The following is a 27,091-nucleotide window of genomic DNA, read 5'->3' on the forward strand; positions in this document are numbered from 1 at the left end:
TTCATAACTTTGAATAGGGCCCTTTCGGTGCTGTGGGAGGGGTGAACCTGATTGGAGGGATTCAAATAGGGAGTTGTGCAAGAGATGGGCACAGATCTGGGGGCGGGGACTGGGACAAAATGTTCAAGGACTTGAGAGGAAAGAGGGGTAGGAGATGGGGTGGCAGTTTACTAAGAGTCAAGGGTGGGTTTTTTAAGGAGGGGCGATGACAAGGATTGTGAAAGGAAGGGGTGTAGGAACGGAAGTTCCTATCCAAATAACGAATTCCAACGCAGATAAACGAAGTAATCAACTTTTAATAAACTCAATACTTTAACTTTTAAACTACAGGAGCAGAGGTCAGCAGGTCTGTTAAGGTCTCCAGCCTTTCTCAGATTGCCCTTAAATACTGGAACCTGACGTCATGACGTAATCACGTTTTCCGCGCCAACTGGGGGTCACGTGATCGGCGTCATGACGTCATCACGTGAAAATACAAAAAGCTGCATACAGCTTAAAGGTGCAGTCCACAACTGCACTACAGAGTGTTTAAAGGAATTATTACAGGTTGTTCAGTGTCTCTTGGTGGCTCTGCCACAGGCGCCCCCCCAGAATTCTCTTTAACAGACAGCATCAAACGTGCAGGAGGTTTAATTATTCTGCCCGAACGACTGCGAACTTCAGACGCTGGATCGTTAGAAGATGGGCCAACATTCGGCTGTGTCTGAAGAGGTACATCTGGGGTGAAGGAAACCGTAGCAGAAGGTGTAGATGAGGATGAAGCCGAAGCAGGCAATTTAATAGTAGGCCGCTTCAGGATTGGTCTAGTAGCCAATGGCGGTCGTCCACGGCGAGGCGGCTGAGCAACAACCACCGGTTCACTCCGATCCAGATGGGCTGGTTTAAGTCTGTCGATGGAGATGGTATCCGATTTACCTCCTATTTCGATCGTAAAATATTTCTCTCCCGTTGCAATAACCCGAAACGGTCCATCATAAGGTGGTCTGAGTGTATCTCCATGAGCATCCCGCCGAATGAAAACATAATCGGAACTCATAAGTTCTGCCGGTACATGAGGCTGCTGTAGATCGTGATGTGAAGTTGGAATAGGCAGAAAATTCTTTGCCGCCTCTTGATGCAGAAGAAGCTGCTGAGCAGACGACCATGATTCTGTATGTGGAGGGAGGAAATCCCCAGGTACTCGAAGCACCTGACCGTATACTAATTCAGCCGATGAAGCCTGGAGGTCTTCTTTAGGGGCTGTACGGAGGCCTAGCATCACCCAAGGGAGTCTATCCACCCAGTTGGAACAACGCAAACTGGCATGGAGGGACGCCTTTAAAGAACGATGAAATCTTTCACATAAGCCATTTGCTTGCGGATGGTAAGCGGTGGTACGATGCAGCTTGGTACCCAAGCCCTGTGCAACTGCATTCCATAATTCTGACGTAAATTGAGGACCACGGTCAGAGGAGATATCAGATGGCACACCAAACCGGGCCACCCACGCTGAAATAAATGCCCTGGATACGTCTGCTGTGGTAGTAGCAACTAAGGGAATCGCCTCTGGCCACCTGGTATTACGGTCTACTATTGTCAGGAGATGCATAAACCCCCGCGAAATGGGGAGGGGGCCCACCAAGTCCACATGTACATGGTCGAAACGGCATTCAGGCACTGGAAAGATGGCCCTTGGAGCCTTCACATGACGATGAACCTTTGACTTTTGACAGTCCACGCAATTGTTTGTCCAGTCACGAACATCTAAATGTATCCCCTTCCAAACAAACTTACGGGACATAAGTCGTTGTGAAGCTCGCATCCCTGGGTGTGATAAGCCATGTATAATATTAAATATCTTCTTACGCCATTCGCCTGGCACAATTGGTCGGGGCACTCCCATGGATATGTCACACAACAGCGTGGTTCCTGCTGATTGGAACATAACATCGGCTACCCGCAAGCTAGAAGGCATGGTCCGATACGCCTGAACGTCAGGATCCACCTGCTGTTCTTTCGCCAACCCGACGTAATCGATTCCCAGGTGAATTGTCTGGACTGGGGCACGTGACAGGCAATCAGCCACCAGATTATCTTTGCCAGACACATGTCGCAAATCCGTTGTAAATTTAGATATGAATGTGAGATGACGCTGTTGTCGGGCTGACCACGGCTCCGCCGTTTTGGCCATTGCAAAAGTAAGTGGTTTATGGTCCACAAATGCTGTAAAAGGACGTCCTTCTAACAGAAAACGAAAATGCCGGATGGCCAAAAACAAGGCCAGCAACTCTATCAAAAGTACTATATTTTCATTCATTTTTACGTAATTGGCGGCTAAAAAAGGCCAATGGCTGCCACGTACCATCCACCCATTGTTCCTGCACTGCCCCGATGGCGTAATCGGAGGCGTCAGTAGTGAGGGCGATGGTTGCGCCCGGAAGTGGGTGTGCAAGCATAGTTGCATCTGCCAATGCCGCCTTGGTGTCCAAGAATGCTTGGTCCATCTGTGGTGTCCAAATGATAACAGCTTTACCCGACATCCCTTTAAGTGCTTCGTACAGCGGCTGCATTAATTGAGCTGCCTTGGGGACAAAACGGTGATAAAAATTCACCATTCCCAGGAACTCCTGAAGAGATTTAATCGTTTGAGGCTGCGGGAATGCCATAACTGCTTCTACCTTAGTGGCCAGTGGGACAGCGCCTTCTGAGGTGATCCTGTGCCCTAGAAAGTCAATGCTGGTTAACCCAAACTGGCATTTGGCTAGATTTATAATGAGGCCATGTTGGCTGAGACGGGCAAAGAGTGTACGTAAATGAGCCATATGCTCTTCCTTATCTTTACTAGCAATGAGTATATCATCCAAGTAAATGAAAATGAAAGAAAGGTCCCGTAACACAGAGTCCATAAGCCGCTGAAAAGCCTGAGCTGCATTTTTTAATCCAAACGGCATACGAAGGAACTCAATAAGGCCAAACGGTGTGATGACCGCCGTCTTGGCGATGTCTTGAGGGTGTACAGGAACTTGATGGTATCCACGAACGAGATCCACTTTAGAAAATATCAATTTGCCAGCCAAATGAGCAGAAAAATCCTGTATATGTGGTATTGGATACCTATCTGGCCTAGTGGCTTCGTTAAGGCGTCTGTAATCTCCACAAGGCCTCCATCCGCCACCTGGTTTGGGTACAATGTGTAATGGGGAAGACCAAGGACTGTTGGAGCGTCGGACAATCCCAAGGCGCTCCATAATACGAAACTCTGCCTTTGCAGCTATAAGCTTTCCGGGTTCCAATCTTCGTGCACGAGCGTACACGGGCGATCCCGTTGTGGTAATATAATGCACCACCCCGTGCTTCGCAACTGCTGCCGAGAATGTAGGCCTGGTGAGCTCTGGGAACTCGCCAAGTAGGCGCTTAAACCCGTCTTGCGATGGAACCGCACAGGCAACCGACCAGGAGACAGCAGTATCACAGAATCACAGAATCACAGAAACCCCACAGTGCAGATAGAGGCCATTTCGGCCCATCGAGCCTGCACCGACACATATCCCACCCGATCCCCGTAACCCCTACACCAACACATATCCCACCCTATCCCCGTAACCCCACGTATTTAATCCCCCTAACACTAAGGGTCAATTTATCATAGCCAATCAACCTAACTCGCACATCTTTGGACTGTGGGAGGAAACCGGAGCACCCGGAGAAAACCCACGCAAACATGGGGAGAATGTGCAAACTCCACACAGACAGTCGCCCGAGGCCAGATTCGAACCCGGGTCCCTGGCGCTGTGAGGCACCGTACTGCGGTGACAAGGCACTGCATGGAAGGTAGACGCATTAATAAGTCGACAATGTTGGACGTCGACCAGCAAACCATAGGCACAAAAAAAATCAGCCCCCAGGATGGCCTGTGATACTTTAGCCGTTATAAATTCCCATACAAAACGTTGACCTCCAAGAGTTAAATTAACTGTCCGTTTACCGAATGTGCGAATAGCCGCACCATTGGCTGCCTCAAGGGAAGGGCCGTGACTGCCGGATTGTAGGTCCAGCTTTGAAACTGGCAAAATACTGCACTGAGAACCAGTATCACATAAAAATCGTCGCCCTGTTCCAGAATCAGTAACATAGAGGAGTTTTCCTGCTGAACCGACTGCCATGGTGAACTGAATATGTTTGTCAGTTTCTGTCTTCTTCGAAGCTTGTGAGTCTGCTGGAGACTTTTTCTCTACCCAACTACAGGGTGGACGGCAGCGTCTAGCCCTGACGCCAAAACGGGCGTGGTACATACACAAGCCTGACGAAGGAGGGCTGGATTTTGCTCGTGTAGGAGAAAGAGGCCTCGTAGCTGCGCAACTCTGCTGTAAGACCATAAAAGACTTATCTGCCTCCGCAGCCAGCTCGGCACAGTCCATAATCGTAGAACTGGCCAAGACTGCCTGAACTGGCTCGGGTAGCTGGCAGAGGAAGAGCTCTCGAAATAAAAAACATTGGGGCTCTGAACCCAAAAGCGTGAGCATTTGGCTCATCAATTATGATGGTTTTGAGTCCCCAAGACCCGGCATTGCAATAAGCTTGCGTGCACGTTCCGATTTAGTTAAAGCATACACTTGTAGTAAACGTTCTTTTAAAGCGGAGTACTTGCCCTCTGCCGGTGGATTCCCCAGGATGCTGCCGACGCGTGAAGCCGTGGCGCTGTCCAGAGCTGAAACCACGTAATAATAACGGGTTGAATCTGCTGTAATGTCCCGGATAGCAAACTGAGCTTCTGCTTGGAAAAACCATGCTTCTGGCTGCTGTTCCCAGAACTGCGGCAATTTAAGGGCAACGGCGTTCGTATTCATCATGAATATCTCGAAGAAAGTTGTCCAACGAGCTCGAGGTCACCAATGTAGGAACGGGAGTTCCTATCCAAATAACGAATTCCAACGCAGATAAACGAAGTAATCAATTTTTAATAAACTCAATACTTTAACTTTTAAACTACAGGAGCAGAGGTCAGCAGGTCTGTTAAGGTCTCCAGCCTTTCTCAGACTGCCCTTAAATACTGGAACCTGACGTCATGACGTCATCACGTTTTCCGTGCCAACTGGGGGTCACGTGATCGGCGTCATGACGTCATCACGTGAAAATACAAAAAGCTGCATACAGCTTAAAGGTGCAGTCCACAACTGCACTACAGAGTGTTTAAAGGAATTATTACAGGTTGTTCAGTGTCTCTTGGTGGCTCTGCCACAGGGGGACAATACCTGAGGAGATGGCACCATTTACAATGTCAGCTAGCATGAGAGCCAGGAAGGGAATTTGGGTGGTCAGCAGTTTAGTGGGAATGGAGTCAAGGGAGCAGGAGGTGGGTATCGCGACCGAGCTGAGCTTGAAGAGAGAATGGACGGAGATGGGAGAGAAAATAGGGAGAGATGCAGGTTCAGTGCTAGAGTGCGAATCTGGGAGGAGGTTTGGCTTTGTTGGTAAGAGGAAGGAGGGGGAAGCAGCAAAGGCAGCTGAATGAATGGTCTCTATCCTGGCTGGCCAGACAGTATTATACATTAAGAAGTCTGACCAAACAGTCACATTTTATATTAATAAGGCTGGTCAAACAATCACATTATGAATGCGTACAGCTTGCCAAACAGGTCACATGTATCTATAGCATATAATATATTATTTACAAGTTTACATAGGCAGTTTCCATTATAAATGTGGGCATGGGAATTTATAATGGGAAATGAGGACAGAGCGCGTGCCTTTCAAATGGAGACTGAACGATGTCTGCGCACCCTGGTCCAATTCTTCTCCTGCACTCCAACCCCACTTCTGAAGACTACATTTGGGGCTAGATTTTCGGGGAGCCGTCAGGCGGGGTTTCAGGCGTGTTGGAGGGGGGGGGGGGGGGGAAATCCTGAATTTGGAGGTCCCGATACCATCCAGCCCCACGTAAGTTTCAGGGGCGGCGGGTACCCGCCCCGCACTGGGACCCGCCGAAACCAGGCGGGAAGGGGTTAGTGCCAATTAACTGCCTGTTAACAGGTAGTTAACAGGCAGTTTTTAGCCTAATCCCTATTTTGAGGGGTTTCGTGTGGGTTTCCTGACGGCTCCAAACCACGCCAGGTTAGAGCAGGCGGGCCGTCGGGTTGAAGGAGTTGGAGGGGTCGCGATGTTGGTGCTCAGGTGAGTGATGGGTGCATGAGTGTAAAGGTAAGTGTGTTTGGGTGCGTCTAAAGTGTGTAAAGAACTTTTACTTACCTGTACTTACCTTCACAGCCTTTCTTCCTGTAGCCGTCGGGAGTGCATCACTCACCCGGAACTTAAAGCTGAACGGCTGCGATCTGTCAAAAGTGACAGCCTTCAGCTTTGAGTGCCGGTAAGAGTTCTAACTGAGTCTGTGCAGAATGACTCAGCTTAGAACTCAGACTATCAGTGTTTCACAGCTTCAAACAGCTGTGAAACACTGATATTTCATCTGTCAAGAAATCTTGACAGATGAAATTTCAGTCTGTGACGTCACCTGTTGCCGGGTGGCCCTTAATTGGCCTGCTGAGCCCGTTGGGCGGGCTTAACAAGGTCAATCAAGGGAAAATCGCGCGGATTGACCGGACGTCGAAGTAGGCGGGTCAAAAACCCGAAAGGGGAAGTCCCGCCTTCTTCCCGACAGGTTCGACAAAATTGACCCCTTGCTCTTCACTCCTTGTGCGCCATGGGAGATCGACTAATGATATATTAAAAATCTAATATCTGCAATACTTCCTGCCAACTTTTTCCATTACAAATTCCTATGGCCACATTTATAATGGGAATTATCTATGTAAACTTGTCACACTGTAATTTCACCATCCCCACAATGGAGATGCAGCAACACCACCTCTGGCAGGAGGGTGTAATTACAGTGTACTAACAGAAATGTAAGGATGTATGGTCTCCATTTTAACCCCTCCCGTTTACATTTTTACAAACCCAAATCAGGCCATTGACGAGGCTCCCACAAAAGGCAGGAGGAGGAGGAGGCCTAATTAACATTCAAAAGTCGTGGCCCGATAAATCTAACTGTAGCTCAGGGGGAGTCCCGCGCTGTCGGCTGGCCGACAGCAGATCTGGGGCGCGAGGCACCAACTGCCAAAGGTAAGTTCTGAAGATCAGCTCCTTTTAGCACGCCTTGTGGGTCAAGAGGTGCAGGAGTGCTGCCCCCAGGCCTCACAAGGAAGCCTTCACCCCTCCCCAACCCCGGTCTTCTGCGTCTCCTGATCGCAGCCCAGCTCGCAGCCTGAAGACACCCCACCTACTGACTTCTGGGGACCGTCCCCATGAGTCCCTGGCTTCGGCCTCCTGCCACTACTTATTGCTCCCGCCTGCTGGCCAGGCAGTCAATCAGCACAAAATTATTCCAATGAGGTCCTGCCATTAAGATCAGCAGGACGTCCACGTCGGGTTCTACGCCCACTACCAGGCTCCCCCACACCATTCCTGCCCTCCCCGTTAACATCAGGGTCATTGACTTTCAATTGGGCACTGGATTATGTCTGCGTACTGATCCAATTATCCCGCCCTCCAACCCTGCTTCACCTGAAGAATACACTTGGTCATAACTCCTCTTGTACAAAACCATGGAGGATCATCGACTAGCACTTAATAAGGCTGACCAAAGCACAATCCTTTGGTAATATTTTGGATCAGTATTTTTTTGGCTAAAAAACACTCATCTTTCCAAAGATCACATCAAGTTATTTGAAATCTCACTTACCGGTACCTTCAACTTAAAATCATCTCGAGTAAATCTCAGGCTAAAGTCAGAGATTGCTCTCTGAAAGGTTCCTGAAGGTCGAAGGACGAGGGCCAATTCAAGGTTTCCTGGGAATGATCCCTAGAATGAGAGAGAAAATAGAAGTACCGATTTAAATCCGAAAAAGCCCAATCAGAAAATGGAGACTTGCAGAAAGCAACAGTTGTTCATTCATAGGTATAATGCCTAATGCTGACACTTTGCCTCAGTCTATTAGTTGCTAACAGGTTCGAGTATGAAACTAATGCAATAGTTGAAGAGTATAGCAGTACTGAGTGTTTCTCAGAGTGCACAGAACAGAGAAAGAAAAGTAACACATAGCACCTTTCATGTACTTAGTATGTCCCACAGCCAAATAAGTACTTTGGAAGTGTAGGCACTTGAAATGTAGGGAAATGGACAGCCAATTTGCACACGGTAAGGTCCCACAAAAAGCAATGAGATAATTGACCAGTCATGTTTTGGTGGTGTTGGATGAGGGATCAATGCTGGCCATGGCACTGGATAACTCCCCCCTCTTTTCCAAATAATGCTGTAGGATCATTTACAGCCACCCCAACAGAAAAAGAGAAAATGCTGGAAATACACAGCAGGTCAGTCAACACTTGGAAAGAGAAAAGGCAGGTTAATGTTACTACATTAGTCGCTACATGTGTCAATCCGGAGCAGGAACACTGGCTGAGGTTCCCTCCAGTGCTGCATTCATTCCAGCCTCCAGCGTTAGATTGATGGTGTAATACGACAGAACATCAGCAGCTGGTAAACAACCTCTCAGCCCAGCATCTGCGAGGTACCCTGTTAAAGTTGTTCAACACGTTTGTTGCATTAACAGTGCAGTTTAAATAAAAAATTCCCATCCAAATTCTCCCTGCCAAAATCTCATTCCCCGAAAATTTAGAATCCTTTACCTGGGTACTGACTACAGGCAGTCTATCGCTGCCCCCACCCCCCACCCCCACCACCCTCGTGAGCCTTGATGGTGAGTGCTGACTGGTACGTGACTGTGGGGACATTGCAGCCAAGCCTGGTCCTATTCTTCACCAAAATCCACGCGTGAACATTTCCGATGTGCCAGGGTGTAGGAACTGCTGACTTAGGGAGCCCCTGCCCCGGTCCTGACCCCTTATGCTAGGCTACTCAGGAGCGAGGTTAGGCAGCACTATTTCACACAAAAGGTAGTGGAAATCTGGAACTCTCCACCAAAAGGCTGTGGATGCTGAAGGTCAAAATTTCCAGCTGGAGACTGATAGATTTTTGTTAGGTAAGGGTATTAAGGGATATGGAGGTAAGGCAGGTAAATGGAGCTGAGGTACAGATCAGTGATTATCCAACTGATGGCGATACAGGCATAAGGGGCTGAATGGCCTGCTCCTGTTCCCATGTCGATGGTCTTCGAGGGGTGGGCAGAGACTGGAAATGATGGCACCATGTTGGGACCGGGTCCTGGGGGAGTTTGAAGTCAGTTGAGTGGGGATCCTGCCGAAGTTAACATTGGACGTCCACCGGAACAGCCAAGAAATTTTAAACTGCGTGGCTTTTATATTTTGGGCGAAGGGAATGGAAATCAATTGTGTGTTTTGCTGATATTTATAAATTACACACTAACACTCAGAAGCAATGAATGAAAGCCCTGAGATCTCCCATGGTGGAAATCCTGTGTGTTCAGTACTTTGCTCCCCCAAAATGTGAAACTAAATGTAAAGGAAGTGTATTTTTAGATTTCTAATATCACAAAAATATTCTACAAATTCCTGGGTACATTGCAGCTGTAAAACACAGAAATAATGGTTTGGCCGCTCAGCCCAGGTATTTAATATTTCAATCATCATGAGGTCTATGATTTAGAGAGTGATGGTAACACATAGCAATGAGTAAAATGAGTGAGAGAGGACCAAGCAAAAGTAGGATATAAATCCACTTTGTGTTACTGTTAATGGCTGCATATGATTTAAATAAAATCAGGAAATCTTTTATCGAAAGATTATTTTTTAACATGCACGAGCACTAAAAGGAATTAGAACATAGTCGATGTTTTACAAATATAGGGCAAAATCAGTGGTCCTGCCCTCCCAGTAGGGAGAATGTGTGTCAGTGTGCCCAATCGCTCAGCCTTCCTTTCAGAGTGGGAGCAGTGAATTTACCCTGTACTGTTCTAGTGTCACTGGAAATCTGACTCTTGAAATCAGCTCAATGTGTACCATGGGCTGCCTTAGCAAAAGGTTTCCCCTGCCTATGGGCTACAAAGCACAGTGTTCCATCCCACGTATGACTGCTTCAATTTACATGTTTGTTATTCAGCAACTGCTTTAAAGGTACGACAGTGCTCATGAGGAGGCGGCAGCTGAAATCTGAGCTGCAACGAGACTCACCGCGATTCGCAGCAGCGATGCTTTCACAGAGGACCATTTGTCCTGTCTCCTGTCCACGAGCAGAATAAATCCAATGCCACCATCTTGAAGGCTGAACATGAAAAGAAGTTCAGGAATTAAATTGAAAATAAAAAACAGCAGCTTCTCTCAGATAATTGCACCAAACACAAGCCTCTCGGTGTGCGGACTCTTCCACTGAACAGTCCGCCTGGCTGCACATTTCTTTCACAGACGTTAATTCTCCTGATAGTGAGCGCTGGATTCAAAGCCACCACTCCATTCATTAGTGAGGAACAATCCACTGCCAAATTCAACCATCACTAAAGTCATGAGACAAGATCAGAGCACACTCTTCTTGACACTGTCATCAGTCACACATCACAACAGGTCACAGTTGCTGATGAAGCCACATGGTTCAACAAGTTTATAAGATACTGTAAATTATGGTCGTTCGAGAGATCCAGGAAATCTCTCACGTGTTAAATCCTTCAGAAAATGAAATTTCAGCATTTCCGAAGAGGAGCAGCAGGGATGCATTCAGTGTCAACATCAGATCGACTGTATACAGAGGTAGGACAAGCTGTGGGGCAGTGATCTGTCAGAAGCAGTTTCACTTTTCTGTTTCATTCAACTATACGTGTCACACACAGTGCCGAACGAAGGAGTCAGCAAACCCCAGTCTCTGTAAATCGGAGCCAATTGTACAATGCCAGCAGCTGGCTTCAAGCCAATCACAATTGGGATGTAAAGAAGATGGACAAGCACATAACCAGCGAGCAAATATTTCTATTGCTAATGCAATCACACTGAAGCGAACTACAGACCTCAGATATGACCTCTCCTTTGGATTATTCTGTTGCAAAATTCTGCTTTTATATTCAGTGGGTGCAGAACAAATGGGCAGCAGCTGTGAGCCTGAGCCCACCCACTGCAGAATTTGTTCAACAATAAAATCCTCTTCTCTTGAGATTTGCTGTATTATGTAGGTGTTGCTTCAGTAGCTGAGAAGAGCTTTCCTCCCTCTTTACATTTCCGAATTAAAATCCAAAAGCAGTTTTAATTACAGTGCAGGAAAGTCATAGTCATAGAATGATACAGCACACAAGGAGGCCATTCGATCCATCATGTCTGTGCCAGCTCTTTGAAAGAGCTATCCAATTAGTCCCACTCAACGTTCTCTATAAGGTGTGCAGCCACACCTCTCTGCCAGCCCAGTGCAGCCCGGGACCAGTTTTTTCAATGTAAAGTTTCGCAATGGCCCACACGCCCAAAAACAAAATAAGAGGGAACATTGGTCCCACTCCCCTGCTCTTTCCCCATAGCCCTGCAAATTATTTCCACTTCTAGTATTTCTCCAATTCCTTTTTGAATGTTACTGATGAATCTGCTTCCACCGCCCTTTCAGGCAGTGCATTCCAGAGCATAACAACTCACTGCGCGATGAAGATACAAATATCCAGTTCAGTTCACCAGTGGACATGACTGTTATTACCCTGTGTTACACGATAGCGTTGTTACATATTCGGTAGTAGGGACACACCCCTAAACGCAAGGCACTCAGACTAGTTACAGGAGCAACTTTTACTGCTGTACCCACAAGAATATCTACGGAAAGACTATAAACTTGTAACATCCTCCTCTTAGGGTTGGTGATGGCCCTGCTTCTCCCGTTGTAGGGGTGGGGATTAGTGGTAATGGGCCCGTCATTTCCTCTGGAGGTAGTGATGGACCTGTCCATCCATCTGGGAGATGACATGGGTCCTGTCCCTTCCTGATGTAGCATGTTCATTAATTTGTATTTGTAGTGTCAGCTGTGGCTCAGTGGGTGGCACGCGTCGCCTCTGAGTCAGAAGGTTGTGGGTTCAAGTCCCACTCCAGACTTGAGCACGAAAATCCAGGCCGACACTCCAGAGCAGTGCTGAGGGAGTGCTGCACAGTCGATGGTGTCGTCTTTTGGATGAGACGTTAAACTGAGGCCCCGTCTGCTCTCTCAGGTGGACGTAAAAGATCCTGTGGCACTATTTTGAAGTAGAGCAGGGAGTTATCCCCGGTGTCCCTCAATCAACTACACTTCAAAAAAGAAATACTTGATTGGCTGTAAAGCGTTTCGGGACGTCCAGTGGTCATGAAAGGTGCTATATAAATGCAAGTCTTTCTTTTTCCTCTGTGTGACAGTATCAAGCCCATGTCTCCTTTTGGGGAGTGGTGAAGGTCCTGTTCCCCCCTCCTGTGGGGGTGGTGGGAAGGAAGGGCGTGTTAATGGTCCTGTCCCTTCCTTGAGTGATGATGATCCTATTCAACCCTGGGCGGGGGAAGGTGCGTAATAATAGCCCTGACCCTCCCGCTACAGGGTGGTGAAGGTGGAGGGGTGGTGAGGGCTCTGTCTCTCCAGTGGGGGAGGGGAGGTGATGGGTCTGTATCTCCAGTGAGAGAGGGGTGATGAGGGTTCTGTATCTTTAATGGGAGAGGGGTGGTGAGGGTTCTGGATCTTTAATGGGAGAGGGGTGGTGAGGGTTCTGGATCTCCAGTGGGGATGGGGAGAGGAGGGTTCTGTATATTTTTTTATTCGTTCATGGGATGTGGGCATCGCTGGCAAGGCCAGCATTTATTGCCCATCCCTAGTTGCCCCCGAGGTGGTGAGCCGCATTCTTGAACCGCTGTCTTCTTGTAGTGGCTTGGTACAACTGAGTGGCTTGCTAGTCCATTTCAGAGGGCAGTAAAGAGTCAACCATGATGCTGTGGTTCTAGAACCACATGGAGGCCAGACCAGGTAAGGACAGTAGATTTCCTTCTCTGAAGGACATTAGTGAACTAGAACTGTTTTTACAACAATCCGATAGTTTCATGGTCATGTCACCATTACTAGCTTTTTATTTCAGTTTTATTTAATAGCAGAATTTAAATTCAGCAGCTGTCACGGTGGGATTTGAACTCATGTCTACGGATCATTACTCCAAGCCTTTGGATTATTAGTCCAATATCAACGCCGTGCTACTGTTCCTCCAGTGGGGGAGGGATGCAGAGGGTTCAGGGAGCTCTGCAGTAGAGACTGGGGGGCTCTACAGTGTGCTGGGAATGGGGAGTGACCAGGGAGCTCTACAGTGCGTTGGGAATGGGGAGTGACCGGGGAGCTCTACAGTGCGCTGGGAATGGGGAGTGACCAGGGAGCTCTACAGTGCGCTGGGAATGGGGAGTGACCGGGGAGCTCGACAGTGCGCTGGGAATGGGGAGTGACCGGGGAGCTCGACAGTGCGCTGGGAATGGGGAGTGACCAGGGAGCTCGACAGTGTGCTGGGAATGGGGAGTGACCGGGGAGCTCTGCAGTGCGCTGGGAATGGGGAGTGACCAGGGAGCTCTACAGTGTGCTGGGAATGGGGAGTGACCGGGGAGCTCGACAGTGCGCTGGGAATGGGGAGTGACCGGGGAGCTCGACAGTGCGCTGGGAATGGGGAGTGACCGGGGAGCTCGACAGTGTGCTGGGAATGGGGAGTGACCGGGGAGCTCTACAGTGCGCTGGGAATGGGGAGTGACCAGGGAGCTCTACAGTGTGCTGGGAATGGGGAGTGACCAGGGAACTCAGCAGTCAGCTGGGAATGGAGAATGACCAGGGAACTCTACAGTGAGCTGGGAATGGAGAATGACCAGGGAACTCTACAGTGAGCTGGGAATGGGGGTGAACGGGGAGCTCAGCAGTGAGCTGGGAATGGAGAATGACCGGGGAGCTCTACAGTGAGCTGGGAATGGGGGTGAACGGGGAGCTCAGCAGTGAGCTGGGAATGGGGGTGAACGGGGAGCTCAGCAGTGAGCTGGGAATGGGGGTGAACGGGGAGCTCAGCAGTGAGCTGGGAATGGGGGTGAACGGGGAGCTCAACAGTGAGCTGGGAATGGAGAATGACCGGGGAGCTCTACAGTGAGCTGGGAATGGGGGTGAACGGGGAGCTCAGCAGTGAGCTGGGAATGGGGGTGAACGGGGAGCTCAGCAGTGAGCTGGGAATGGAGAATGACCAGGGAGCTCTACAGTGAGCTGGGAATGGAGAATGACCAGGGAGCTCAGCAGTGAGCTGGGATGGGGGTGAACGGGGAGTGACCCGGGAACTCTACAGTGCGCTGGGAATGGAGAATGACCGGGGAGCTCTACAGTGCGCTGGGAATGGGGGTGAACGGGGAGCTCAGCAGTGAGCTGGGAATGGAGAATGACCGGGGAGCTCTACAGTGAGCTGGGAATGGGGGTGAACAGGGAGCTCTGCAGTGAGCTGGGAATGGGGAGTGACCAGGGAGCTCAGCAGTGCGCTGGGAATGGGGGTGAACGGGGAGCTCAGCAGTGAGCTGGGAATGGGGGTGAACGGGGAGCTCAGCAGTGAGCTGGGAATGGGGGTGAACGGGGAGCTCTACAGTGCGCTGGGAATGGGGAATGACCAGGGAACTCTACAGTGCATTGGTCGGATCAATCAGACGCTATGGTACAAGACTGTTTTGATTCCACTGACTGGGATATGTTCCGGAATGCCTCAGACAATGACATCAACACATATACAGATTCAGTCATTAGTTTCATAAACAAGTGCATAGATGACGTTGTTCCGAGGATTGTTGTACGAATATTTCCCAACCAGAAACCATGGGTAAATGGCGATATCCGTGCTATGCTAAAAGCACGGTCCATCGCATTCAACTCTGGGGACATAGATGAGTACAAGAAATCAAAGTACGAGCTAAGAAAAACCATCAAAAATGCAAAAAAACAATACACGGATAAAGTGGAGTCACACTATCATAGCTCAGATTCGCGAAGGATGTGGAGTGGACTACAATCTATTACAGACTACAAAGGGAAACCCAGCTGTGTCATGCCCAGCAATGCCCCTCTCCCGGACGAGCTTAACACTTTTTACGCCCGGTTTGAGGCCAACAACAACTGGCCTGTTACAAGGGCGCCCGCGGCTCAGGACGACCGGGTCTTCTCAATCTCCGTGGCTGACGTGAGCAAGACTTTTAAGAGAATGAACACCCACAAAGCACCCGGTCCAGATGGAATCCCTGGGCGTGTCCTTAGAGCATGCGCTGACCAGCTGGCAGCCGTGTTTACGGATATATTCAACCGTTCATTGTACCAGTCTATAGTCCTCACCTGCTTCAAGATGATATCGGTTATTCCAGTCCCCAAAAAAACAAAAGTAACCTGTTTAAACGACTACCGCCCCATAGCACTCACTTCTGTCCTCATGAAGTGCTTTGAGACGCTGGTCAAAACTCACCAACTCCTTACTAACTGACACACTGGACCCACTCCAATTTGCTTACCGCCCAAAAAGATCTAGGGATGATGCCATCGCCACTGTACTGCACACTGCCTTATCACACCTGGATAAGAGGAACACCTATGTGAGAATGTTGTTCATTGATTATAGTTCAGCATTCAATACCATTATCCCATCCAAGCTTGTCAACAAGCTCAGTGAGCTAGGGCTTAACACCTCCCTATGCAACTGGATCCTGGACTTCCTGACGGGCAGACCCCAGGTGGTGGAAATAGGCAGTAACACCTCCTCAACACTGATCCTGAACATGGGAGCTCCCCAGGGTTGTGTGCTCAGCCCCCTTCTGTACTCCCTGTTTACTCACGATTGCGTGGCCACACACAACTCCAACATCAAGTTTGCTGATGACACTACCGTTGTAGGCCTGATCACAGATGGCGACGAGACAGGCTACAGGGAGGAGGTAAGAGCTCTAGCAGAATGGTGCAAGTACAACAACCTCTCCCTCAACATCAGCAAAACAAAGGAGATGATCGTGGACTACAGGAAGCGACAGGGGGAGGGACACACCCCAATCTACATCGAAGGGGCTGAGGTGGAGAGGATCAGCAGCTTCAAATTCCTGGGTGTATTCATTACGGAGGACTTAACGTGGTCCCATCACATCGACGTTGTAACCAAGAAGGCATGCCAATGCCTGTTCTTCCTCAGGAGACTGAAGAAATTTGGAATGGCCCCCCAGATTCTCACCAACTTCTACCGGTGCACCATCGAGAGTATCCTGTCCGGCTGCATCACTACCTGGCATGGCAACTGCACCGCCACAGACCGCAAGGCTCTACAGATGGTGGTGAAAGCTGCACAACATACTATAGGAATTAAACTACCTGCTGTCCAGGATATCTACCCCAAGTGGTGCCAGGGGAAGGCCCTGAGAATGATTAAAGACGCAAGCCACCCCAGCCACAACCTCTTCGCCCTGCTCCCGTCCGGTAAGAGATACCGAAGCATACGGTCTCGTACCAGCAGGTTTCGAAACAGCTTCTACCCCCACGCCATAAGACTCATGAACGTATAATTTATTATTTATTACTGTTGTTTTATTTATTATTACTGTATTGCTATTAGTATTTTTATCATTGTTATGCCATATTTATTATTCCAATGTTGGGAGGACTCGTAAAAAATCAACATTACATTGTGCAGTACACACGTCTGCTGCATATATGACAAATAAAATTGAATTGAATTGAATTGAATTGAATGGGGAGTGACCGGGGAGCTCTACAGTGCGCTGGGAATGGGGAGTGACTGAGGAGCTCAGCACTGCACTGGTAATGGGGAGGGTATCCAGGTCTAAAAGCAAAAATCTCAAGGAACGCAGCATTAAAAATAATCACTAGTTCCAAATGAGGAAATAGTGAAACCTTTTCTGTTAACAGGTCTCCCACAGGAACTCATCAGACACTTTGATGACAATTCGTCAAGTCCCAGCTCTCGCTGTGCCTCATCCATCAGTAACAAAGGATCGCTGCTAGGCGGCGGCACGTCAATAGATTTGGAAAAATAACAAGTGAAAGCCATGGGTCAGTCAGCGTCAGTAACCACAGTCTGCTGTGTGGAGCCTACCTCAGAGCTGGCAACTGGAAAATAAGTGACCCCGAACCAAGTGGACAGGTGGGGAACAACAGGTAAAAGGCAAGAATCAGGAATGCTGACTCGTGTCAGTGGTTTGAAGCCCCAGAGATTTTCTGGAAAAATTGAAACTGGTGGATGATGCACAGGGATGAAAAGTCTTCCTGCCACCAGTTAACTGACAAACGTCACCTCTCCTAGAACACCTTCAGATCAGGCACTGCCTCCAGAACCCAGCATTGCTTTGCACACTTCAGTGTCGGTCTACTCCTTCCCTTCAGAACTCCTCCTCCACTCCCCCACCACGTCCAGCCTGTGCACAGTGCTCACCTGCATGAACTGATCGGGCAGCAAACCTGATGTAAGCCTGGGATCCAGGCCTTAACCATGTGTTAAAGAAGCGGGTGCTGGGGAGAGGGTTAGAGACAGACACAAACAAAATGCACATACACCGCACGCACTGCATCCTACACAAGATCCGCAACAACAATAACTTGCATTTATTTAACGCCTTTAACATAGTAAATCGTCCCAAGGCGCTTCACAGGAGCCTTATCAAAAAAAGTGACACCAAGCCATGTACAGTAAGAAGATAACAGGACAGGTGACCAAAAGCTTGGTTAAAGAGGTAGGTTTTAAGGAGTGATAAGGCGGTGCGAGGTAGAGAGGCGGAGAGGTTTAGGAAGGGAATTCCCGACGTTAGGTCCTCGGCAGCAAAAGGTACGGCCGCCAATTGAGGAGCGATGGAAATCAGGGAAATGCACAAGAGGCCAAAATTGGAGGAGTGCAGTGATCTCGGAGGGTTATAGAAACATTAGAACAGGAGGAGGCCATTTAGCCCCTTGAGCCTGTTCCGCCATTCAATGAGCTCATGGCTGATCTGTGACCTAACTCCATATACCTGCCTTTGGCCCATATTCTTTAATAACCTTTGCTTATCAGAAATCGATCAATCTCAGATTTAAAATTAACTGATCGAGCATCAACTGCTGTTTGTGGAAGAGTTTTCCAAACTTCTCCCACCCTTTGCATGTAGAGATTTTCCGAACTTCACTCCTGAAAGGTCTGGCTCTAATTTTTAGACTAGGGGTCCTAGTCCTAGACGCCCCAACCAGCGGAAATAGTTTCTCAATCTACCCCATCAGTTCTCCTTAATATCTTGAAAACTTCGATCAAATCACCCCTTCACCGTCTAAATTCCAGGGAATACAACCCTCGTTTGTGTAATTAACTATGGATTCATTAGGTTGTGGGGCTGGAAGAGGTTACAGAGATAGGGAGGGGCGAGGCCATGGAGGGATTTGAACACAAGGATGAGAATTTTAAAATCAAGGCGTTGCTGGACTGGGAGCCAATGTAGGTCAGTGAGCCCAGGAGTGATGGGTGAACGGGACTTGGTGCGAGTTAGGTCACGGGCAGCGGAGTTTTATGAGCTAAAGTTTACGGAGGGTGGAGAATAGGAGGCCAGGCAGGAGATTATTGAAATGGTCGAGTCTCGAGGTAACATTAGCCTGGATGAGGGTTTCAGCAGCAGATGAGCTGAGGCGGGGACGGGCGATATTACGGAGGTGGATGTAAGAATTCGCAATAATTTACAGTTCTGAAGATTCATGTTTTTGATTAAAGGATCCCTGAGCGATGTGCTTTTAAATTTCCAGGGATAAAATGGCTGTCACCACATGGCCGAAGACAAGGACAATGCTTTGTTTACAAAGCAATTGAATGCTATTAGCATTTGTTTGTATGTCGAGTGGATCCAAAGGACATCTAAACTGCAGAAGAGACTTTTTGTATCTTAAATGGGAAGTGTTAACATTTGAAAGGATTTTAAATCACCCAGTACTGGACTATAGAGCAGATGTATCTCCCTTTTGTTTCAGCACAGGGAGCTCTGAAAATCACATTCACTCAATCTAACCACTTTGAGTTAGCCTATCACAGCTTTGGGGTTAATTTTGCACACAGCCCTTGCAAGGCAGGATGTGAGGGGCTCACCAGGTATAAAAAAAGGGCTGAGCAGCCAGCTCGCTCTCTTGACTCTTGCCTCTCTCTTGACTTCCTGGGACCATAAGGTGAGCTCTCTCTCTCTTCGCTGGACCACATGTCGGCAGAGTTTCTGACTCCACACAAGGCGACCTAGCAGGAGTTAAGGGGGGATGGTGATTTAAGGGAATTGCTAAGATTGTTTAAATACATTGTATCCCTCGTTTTTGCCGTGTGTACCCCCTTGATATATAGTTTTACAATTTTACTGTGTTCGTGTGGGATAGTTTGATATTGTGATTGTAGTTTCTTTTAGTTAATAAAGATTGATATTTTTCTCTCATCCAAACCACGTGTTCCGTTTTAATATCATTAATTATAAGTTCCTCCACTCAGAACAAAAGGAGGGGTGGTGATTCAAAACCGCTGTTTTAAAATTGGTTTTATTGGAAATGGTCTGATGTGCAGGCAAAGGCTGCAAGACCAGGAAAATTACTTTAAACCAGTTTAAAAGAAACCCCCGAAATCCTTACAATGGCGAGCCAGGTAGGAGTGGAGGCAGTTTTTGATTTAATAAGTGGTCTGGATCTGGTGAAAGCATCAGCTCTTGTTTCTCTCGTTTTCAGTATGTGGGTAGCCCTGCGAATGTTAGCAGCAGCGTGTAGGCTCACCTATCGGGGTATAGGTGGCTGGGTTAGGAAGGGTGTGATGGGAGAGCAGGAGGAGTTTAAAGAGGCCAGAGCTAGTGGTATGAGGGTGCGGGAAGAGAATGCACGCCTCACACTAGAGGTCACGAAATGCCAGGCATTTATAGAGCGCCTTGTGCAGGAAGTCACAGAGGCGAGGGACAGTGAGATGAGACTGCGGGAAGAGAATGCCAGGTTTGGTGAAGCAGATCATGGCCCCTGTAGGGCAGAGATAGAAAGTCTTAACGTGGCTTTAAAGGCAGCAAGGGGAATGATTTGCATGATCAGCCCGAAGGCAGGTCAGCTGGATTTTACTAGCAGCCCAAATCAAACCGCCCCACAGGCAACACCCAGGGAAAGGCTGGCTAGGGAATTAGAGATCCCAAGTCAGCAGCCCACAGCTCCAGGTTTTGAGGAGCTCTGGCAGCAAGGAGGGGTGGACAATGGGGTGGTAGGAGAACACCAGCAGGTCCCGCTAGGCAGGCGGGGACCAGGACCAGTGTACCCCCTCCGACAACAGAGGTACGGTCAGCCCGTGAATAATAATGACCCAGGGGCTGTTCAGAATACCTATCTGGTCCCTTATGATACCCCACAGCTCAGGGGTATGGTGAAACATATTCCCATGCTCTCTGAAAAGGGAGACCCCTCACTGCACTTCCAACAAGTAGACCAGGCAGCCAGTGTTAACGGCTGTGATGATGAAGAGAAAGCCAGAATGTTGCTTTTCTCTGTGGATAGTAAGCTCTATCAGACCCTTTCGGCTGAGGCCAAGAGAGGAGAGAAGGGTTTTGAGGACCTGAAGGAGGAAATACTGGAAGCCATGGGTGCGAACGACAGCAATCCATTCGATCGCGTAGGGAGAACCCTGCAGCAGGAAGGGGAGACGCCACAGGCATTTGCAGACAGGCTGTGGCCAGTCTACAACCGTGCATGTACAGGGGGACAAGATAGGGCACAGCTGAACCAGCAGCAGCAGACCCAATGGCTTCGTTGCCTGGTGTACAATTGCCTGCCCCAGATAAGAGCAAAGGCCAATGCATGGTTTGACCCCCGAGACCCCCTAGTAACCGAAGAGACTGTAATCCGGCAGCTCATGGTGACATTTAGGAATGGGAGGAATGGTGAAAGCCCCCAGCAGAAGGGTAAAGTCCACGAGGTTGAACCTGGGGCTCAGTATAAGAAAGAGTGGCACCAGGAGGGGAACAGTCCCTCCCAGGCTCGGTTAAATTGCTATGGGTGTGGGAAAGACAGTCACTGGAGAAAAGACTAAGAATTCCTGGAAGAATAGCAAGGGAAAGAATCCCCCAGCCCCAGCCCAAAGAGTAGAGACAGGAATCTCCCCCGCCTCAGTCGAGTCGCTACTGGAAGCAATGCGGTCTCTCCTGACCAACCAGGGAAAGGTAGCAGCCATCAATGGTGCTGCAACCCCCTCGCCCACCTCTGCCTCCCCACAATGACTGGCCGGTATGCTGGTCAAAGAGAGTGCACGTGCAGGCACTTTCTGGGACCCATATGGGTCCGGGCCAGTGGCAGGGATTACAGGCAGGGATGGGGCACAGAGAAATTCAGACAAATTGTACAAGGCAAGTTCAAGTTCACCACCTGTGAAGACAGGCACTGTGGCCTATTTAAAGGAGCCAGCTTCCCAGCCCGCTTCTAGAGGGGCCCCCCCCATGATGTGGGACCCTGCGGGGGCAGGGATAGCAATCCCTCTTGCAGGAGACATAGGGAGGGAGCTGACACCAGGTTTTAAACATGGGGAGGAAAATTTCCAGCCACCAGCAGCGGGTGGTGAGAGTATACCTGCCCCCAGCACAGGAGTGGGCAGGGAAGAGCAGACAAGCCCAGAGAGAGATTTGCACCGGCAGGCTGCCAGGTACATTATACAGTGCGGGCTATTTGGACATGGGGGAGAAGGTTCCCAGCCAGCTGGGGCTGTGACCCAAGCTCAGGGTCCGCCAGCCAAAATTTCCCCCATAGAGACACCCCTCAGAAGGTCTCAGCGGGTGCCCCAGCCTAAGAAAGCATGGTCACCCACTTTACAGTGGAGTAGGGCGGAATCCTTACAATGGCGAGCCAGGTAGGAGCCAGAGAACAGAGGCCCCCACTCAACAGCCATAAGCTGCGAGGGACCAGAGACAGGAGGCAGTCCAGCTTCGCTGCAGCCAGCAGCAATCTGCGACAGTGCCAGAGATTAGACTGGCCGTCCGGAGACGGGCGGCATTTGTATGATAGCTATGTGTGTGTATATAGCTTGCTTTAAGGTGTATTTTAAGTTTTGCGATTTAACTAGTTTTAAGTAAGTTTAACATGTGTGCCGAATGTTTGTATTTTGGTCCGAGGTCAAGGGACCCGACCATGTCTCCACCTAAGGCAGCAGGTCAGTGAGACCTGGCTGCATGTCCTTTTAAGTTTTTGCAGGAGATTGGAAAATTAAGCAGCCATGTTCGCCCAGCCCGAGCTGGACATCGAATGAAGATACGGAATGTTGGGGATCACCTCGCCACTGGACGAATCCAGGAGACCCCACAGCGATCTTCGGGAAAAACCGGACAGAGTCTGGAGGAACTTGCCTACTCCTCCTACGGGGAGGAGATGGCCCCAGCTGGGTGGGGCATGGCCCCCAACCCAGCACTATCCTGACCGAAGTTCACTTGCGGGAGACCTCGCTGTAGAGGAGTCACGATGGGGAAGCGCGGGCGCCTGGTCATAGGGACGCATTCCCCGGGGGTGGGTGGTGATGGCCCGGGAATTATTTTATAGAGTAGGGGGAGACCCAAGAGTCGCGTGGGTGCGGTCGGGGGAGGGAGGAACTCACCCGGGGGCCCACGGGCAAAGAAGATAAGTTGTGGCTGGGAAGGATGAGTGGGTGGCCGGATCGGTGTGGGGCCAGGGAGTGCCGCCACACAGGCACCCATCATTTTCTGCAGCCAGTCGAGGGAAGACGGGAGGGGGAGGGACTGGGAGTCAATGGATCCCATACTCCCCGGTCTCGGTCTGTGGAAGGTAATTTTAAACGTGAGGGGTACCCCGCCTCCACAAAAGGACAAGGGAACGGCTCGGGGCTGGCGGAGCAGGCTGGTCGCTAAATCCATTCTGCCGGTTTTAAAGTTTAAGCTGATCAAAGGGGGGTGGAAAGTACTTTTACTGCCCGAGTGGGAGGAGCAATACCCACTCGAATTTCGCGACCCATCATCGGCACGTGATGATCGGGGTTCATTTAAGCATGTTGTTTAATGATTTTTTGTATTTTGTGTTGCAGCCCCAAGTTGAGCAGAGGCGTAGGACCCTCTCCGTGCTTGGGACCAGTTTGTGACAACTCCAAGTTGAGCAGAGGCGTAGGACCCTCTCCGTGCTTGCGATAATTTTTGAGTACATTGTGTAATTAAGATTGCAACATTTTGTAATAACTTATGATGTAAAAAAGAAAGATGATTGTAAATTTGGTTTACACTGTATAATTTTACAAGCGTGTAGGGGTATGAGACCCCTTATTGAAAACTGAAGTATCTGTAAGATGTCTACCGTACCATGGTTTTTTTTCTTGAATTTAAGGGGAATAGACGGGACGGGGATCAGTGGCAGATAGCTATTAGGTAAATACAGGGGATGGTTGTTTGTGGGGGGTCAGAAATCATTGCTCATTTCTTCAAGAGGATACTACAAGCAAGCTGGAAGTATCCAAGGGCGGACTGTAAGAATTCACAATAATTTACAGTTCTGAAGATTCATGTTTTTGATTAAAGGATCCCTGAGCGATGTGCTTTTAAATTTCCAGGGATAAAATGGCTGTCACCACATGGCCGAAGACAAGGACAATGCTTTGTTTACAAAGCAATTGAATGCTATTAGCATTTGTTTGTATGTCGAGTGGATCCAAAGGACATCTAAACTGCAGAAGAGACTTTTTGTATCTTAAATGGGAAGCGTTAACATTTGAAAGGATTTTAAATCACCCAGTACTGGACAATAGAGCAGATGTATCTCCCTTTTGTTTCAGCACAGGGAGCTCTGAAAATCACATTCACTCAATCTAACCACTTTGAGTTAGCCTATCACAGCTTTGGGGTTAATTTTGCACACAGCCCTTGCAAGGCAGGATGTGAGGGGCTCACCAGGTATAAAAAAAAGGGCTGAGCAGCCAGCTCGCTCTCTTGCCTCTCTCTTGACTTCCTGGGACCATAAGGTGAGCTCTCTCTCTCTCTCTCTCTCTCTCTTCGCTGGACCACATGTCGGCAGAGTTTCTGACTCCACACAAGGCGACCTAGCAGGAGTTAAGGGGGGGATGGTGATTTAAGGGAATTGCTAAGATTGTTTAAATACATTGTAGCCATTGTATCCCTCGTTTTTGCCGTGTGTACCCCCCTTGATATATAGTTTTACAATTTTACTGTGTTCGTGTGGGATAGTTTGATATTGTGATTGTAGTTTCTTTTAGTTAATAAAGATTGATATTTTTCTCTCATCCAAACCACGTGTTCCGTTTTAATATCATTAATTATAAGTTCCTCCACTCAGAACAAAAGGAGGGGTGGCGATTCAAAACCGCTGTTTTAAAATTGGTTTTTATTGGAAATGGTCTGATGTGCAGGCAAAGGCTGCAAGACCAGGAAAATTACTTTAAACCAGTTTAAAAGAAACCCCCGAAATCCTTACATGGAAGTAGGCGGTCTTCGTGATGAACAGGATATGGAGTCGGATGGTCAGCTTAGAGTCAAATAGGACTCCGAGGTTGCGAACAGCCTGGTTCAGCCTCAGGCAGTGGCCAGGGAGGAGTATGGAGTCAGTGGCTAGTGAACGGAGTTTGTGGCGGAGGAAACGTCTGCTCATCCAGTACTGGAAGTCGTACATCCACGTGGCTAATCTTGTTATTCTAGGTTGGGTTTCCAAATACCCGTAAGGACACATGGCCAAGTCTGGCCCCATTGAATGCAGACAGTGAGCTAGGTGAGGCCATGGACCAGACAATCATTAGTTTGATGTTTAGTGGTACACCCTGGGAAAAAGATCATGGGTCGGTGATCCCACCACATCCCCACTCGGCACCCCAAACTGGTATCCCAACACCGTCAGGTGGAAAATCAGCATCGGACCTGGAACAGTGAGCCAACTTACCACCAGTCAGCTGAGATTGAATGTATTAATGTAGCATTGTGCAATGCGAGTCAAGTCCAAGGGTACTGTTCAGGAGGGGAAGAGGGGCAGAGGGGGAGGGAAGGGTTTAGAAATGGAGAGGAAAAGGGGATGTGTATAGAAGATTAAGGGGTGAGCTAATTGAGGTGTTTAAGATGATTAAAGGAGTTGATAAGAGTAGATAGTGAGAAACTATTTCCTCTGGTGGGGCATCCAGAACAAGGGGGGCATTCCCTTAAAATTAGAGCCAGGCCATTCAGGGGTGATGTCAGGAAGCACTTCCTCACACAAAGGGCAGTGGAAATCTGGAACACACTCCCCCAAAAAGCTGTTGAGGCCGGGGGTCAACTGAAAATTTCAAAACTGAGATTGATCGATTTTTGTTACGCAAGGGTATGAAGGGATGAAGGGTTACACAACCAAGGTGAGTAGATACAGATCAGCGTTGATTTAATTGAATGGCAGAACAGGCTCGAGGGGCTGAATGGCCTCCTCCTGTTCCTATGAAACTAGTGCTGAAGGAGAGGGAGTTGGAAGAAATGGAGGGAGTTGGATGGATGACAGTGTCCATGTGAACTGGCAGTGTCTCTGTGAAGTGGGGCGGTGAGGAGTTGGATGTGAGACACTGACTGTTGAGGTAACATTTGGGGAAGTGATGGTCTGTGTTTAAAATCCAAATGTCACTTTGTTTTGCCTCTTAAGATTAATATTAGTTGTGAAGTTTAAAAGTTTTCAACCAGAATGCCTTTATTTTAATCTAAATGTGGGTGATGCTGGAGGTTACATTTATTATCCATCCCTAATTCCCCATAGAATGTTTGCACAACAGCGTGGCTCGCTGGGCTGCATCAAAGAGCAGCAAGAGACAATTGCACATGTCGAGGTGGCAGGTTCCCTTCCCTGAAGGCCATTAGAGAATCAGCTGGGTTTTTACAACAATCCGGCAGCTTTCAATGTCATTTCCTGGAGCCAGTCCACAAATGACCAGATTTATTGAATTTAATTTTGTAACTTGTCATGGTGGGATTTGACCTGGGCCATTGCTAATACACTACGGTACCAGTTGGATTACAGCAACAACAACAACAAGTATTTATAAAGCGCCTTTAACGTAATAAAACGTCCCAAGGCGCTTCACAGAGTATTGTAAGACAAAAAATGTGTCACCGAGCCACATAAGGAGAAATTGGGGCAGGTGACCAAAAGCTTGGTCAAAGAGGTAGGTTTTAAGGAGCGTCTTAAAGGAGGAAAGAGAGGTTGCGAGGCGGAGAGGTTTAGGCAGGGAATTCCAGAGCTTGGGTCCTAGGCAACAGAAGGCACGGCCACCAAAGGTTTCGCGATTATAATCAGGGATGCTCAAGAGGGCAGAATTAGAGGAGCGCAGATATCTCAGGGGGGGGGGGTTGTGGGGCTGGAGGAGATTACAGAGATAGGAAGGGGCGAGGCCATGGAGGGATTTGAAAACAAGGATGAGAATTTTGAATTCGAGGCATTGCTTAACCGGGAGCCAATGTAGGTCAGCGAGCACAGGGGTGATGGGCGAACGAGACTTGGTGCAGGTTAGGACACGGGCAGCCGAGTCTTGGCTCACCTCAAGTTTATGCAGGGTAGAATGTGGGAGGCCAGCCAGGAGTGCGTTGGAATAGTCAAGTCTGGAGGTAACAAAGGCATGGATGAGGGTTTCAGCAGCAGCTGAGACAGGGGCGGAGACGGCGATGTTACAGAGGTGGAAATAGGTGGTCTTGGTTATGCTGCGGATATGTGGTCAGAAGCTCATTTCAGGGTCAAATATGACACCAAGGTTGCAAACAGTGTGGTTCAGCCTCAGACAGATGTTAGGGAGAGGGATGGAGTCAGTGGCTAGGGAACAGAGTTTGTGGCAGGGACCGAAAACAATGGCTTCGGTCTTGCCAATATTTAATTGGAGAAAATTTCTGCTCATCCAGAACTGGATGTTGGACAAGCAGCCTGACAATTTAGAAACCGTGGAGAGGTCGAGAGAAGTGGTAGTGAGGTAGAGCTGGGTGTCATCAGCGTACATGTGGAAATTGATGGTGTGTTTTCGGATGATGTCGCCAAGGGGCAACATGTAGATGAGAAATAGGAGGGGCCAAGGATAGATCCTTGGGGGACACCAGAGGTAACGATGCGGGAGCGAGAAGAGAAGCCGTTGCAGGTGATTCTCAGGCTATGATTAGATAGATAAGAATGGAACCAGGCGAGTGCAGTCCCACCCAGCTGGACGACAGTGGAGAGGCGTTGGAGAAG

At 48.8% G+C, this 27,091-nt stretch overlaps 1 protein-coding gene across 2 annotated transcripts in view; it reads right to left on the bottom strand.

Annotated features, from left to right (window-relative positions):
- Positions 1 to 27,091, bottom strand: part of LOC147104930 (guanine nucleotide exchange factor DBS-like) — a 226,255-nt gene that overhangs the window by 162,767 nt on the left and 36,397 nt on the right. For both annotated transcript variants that reach the window (XR_015072374.1, XM_085962067.1), the window contains exons 3-4: positions 10,126 to 10,216; positions 7,718 to 7,837 (exon numbers count right to left, since the gene is read on the bottom strand). Coding sequence is in view for 1 of the 2 variants with exons in the window: in XM_085962067.1 (XP_085818193.1) it covers positions 7,718 to 7,837; positions 10,126 to 10,216 (211 nt within the window). In the remaining variant the exon portion in view is untranslated. The remainder of the gene's footprint in view (positions 1 to 7,717; positions 7,838 to 10,125; positions 10,217 to 27,091) is intronic.

Source organism: Somniosus microcephalus, chromosome 19 (genome assembly GCF_052327205.1).
Source record: "Somniosus microcephalus isolate GS21.2 chromosome 19, FLI_Smic_1.0, whole genome shotgun sequence".
Classification (NCBI taxonomy): domain Eukaryota; kingdom Metazoa; phylum Chordata; class Chondrichthyes; order Squaliformes; family Somniosidae; genus Somniosus; species Somniosus microcephalus.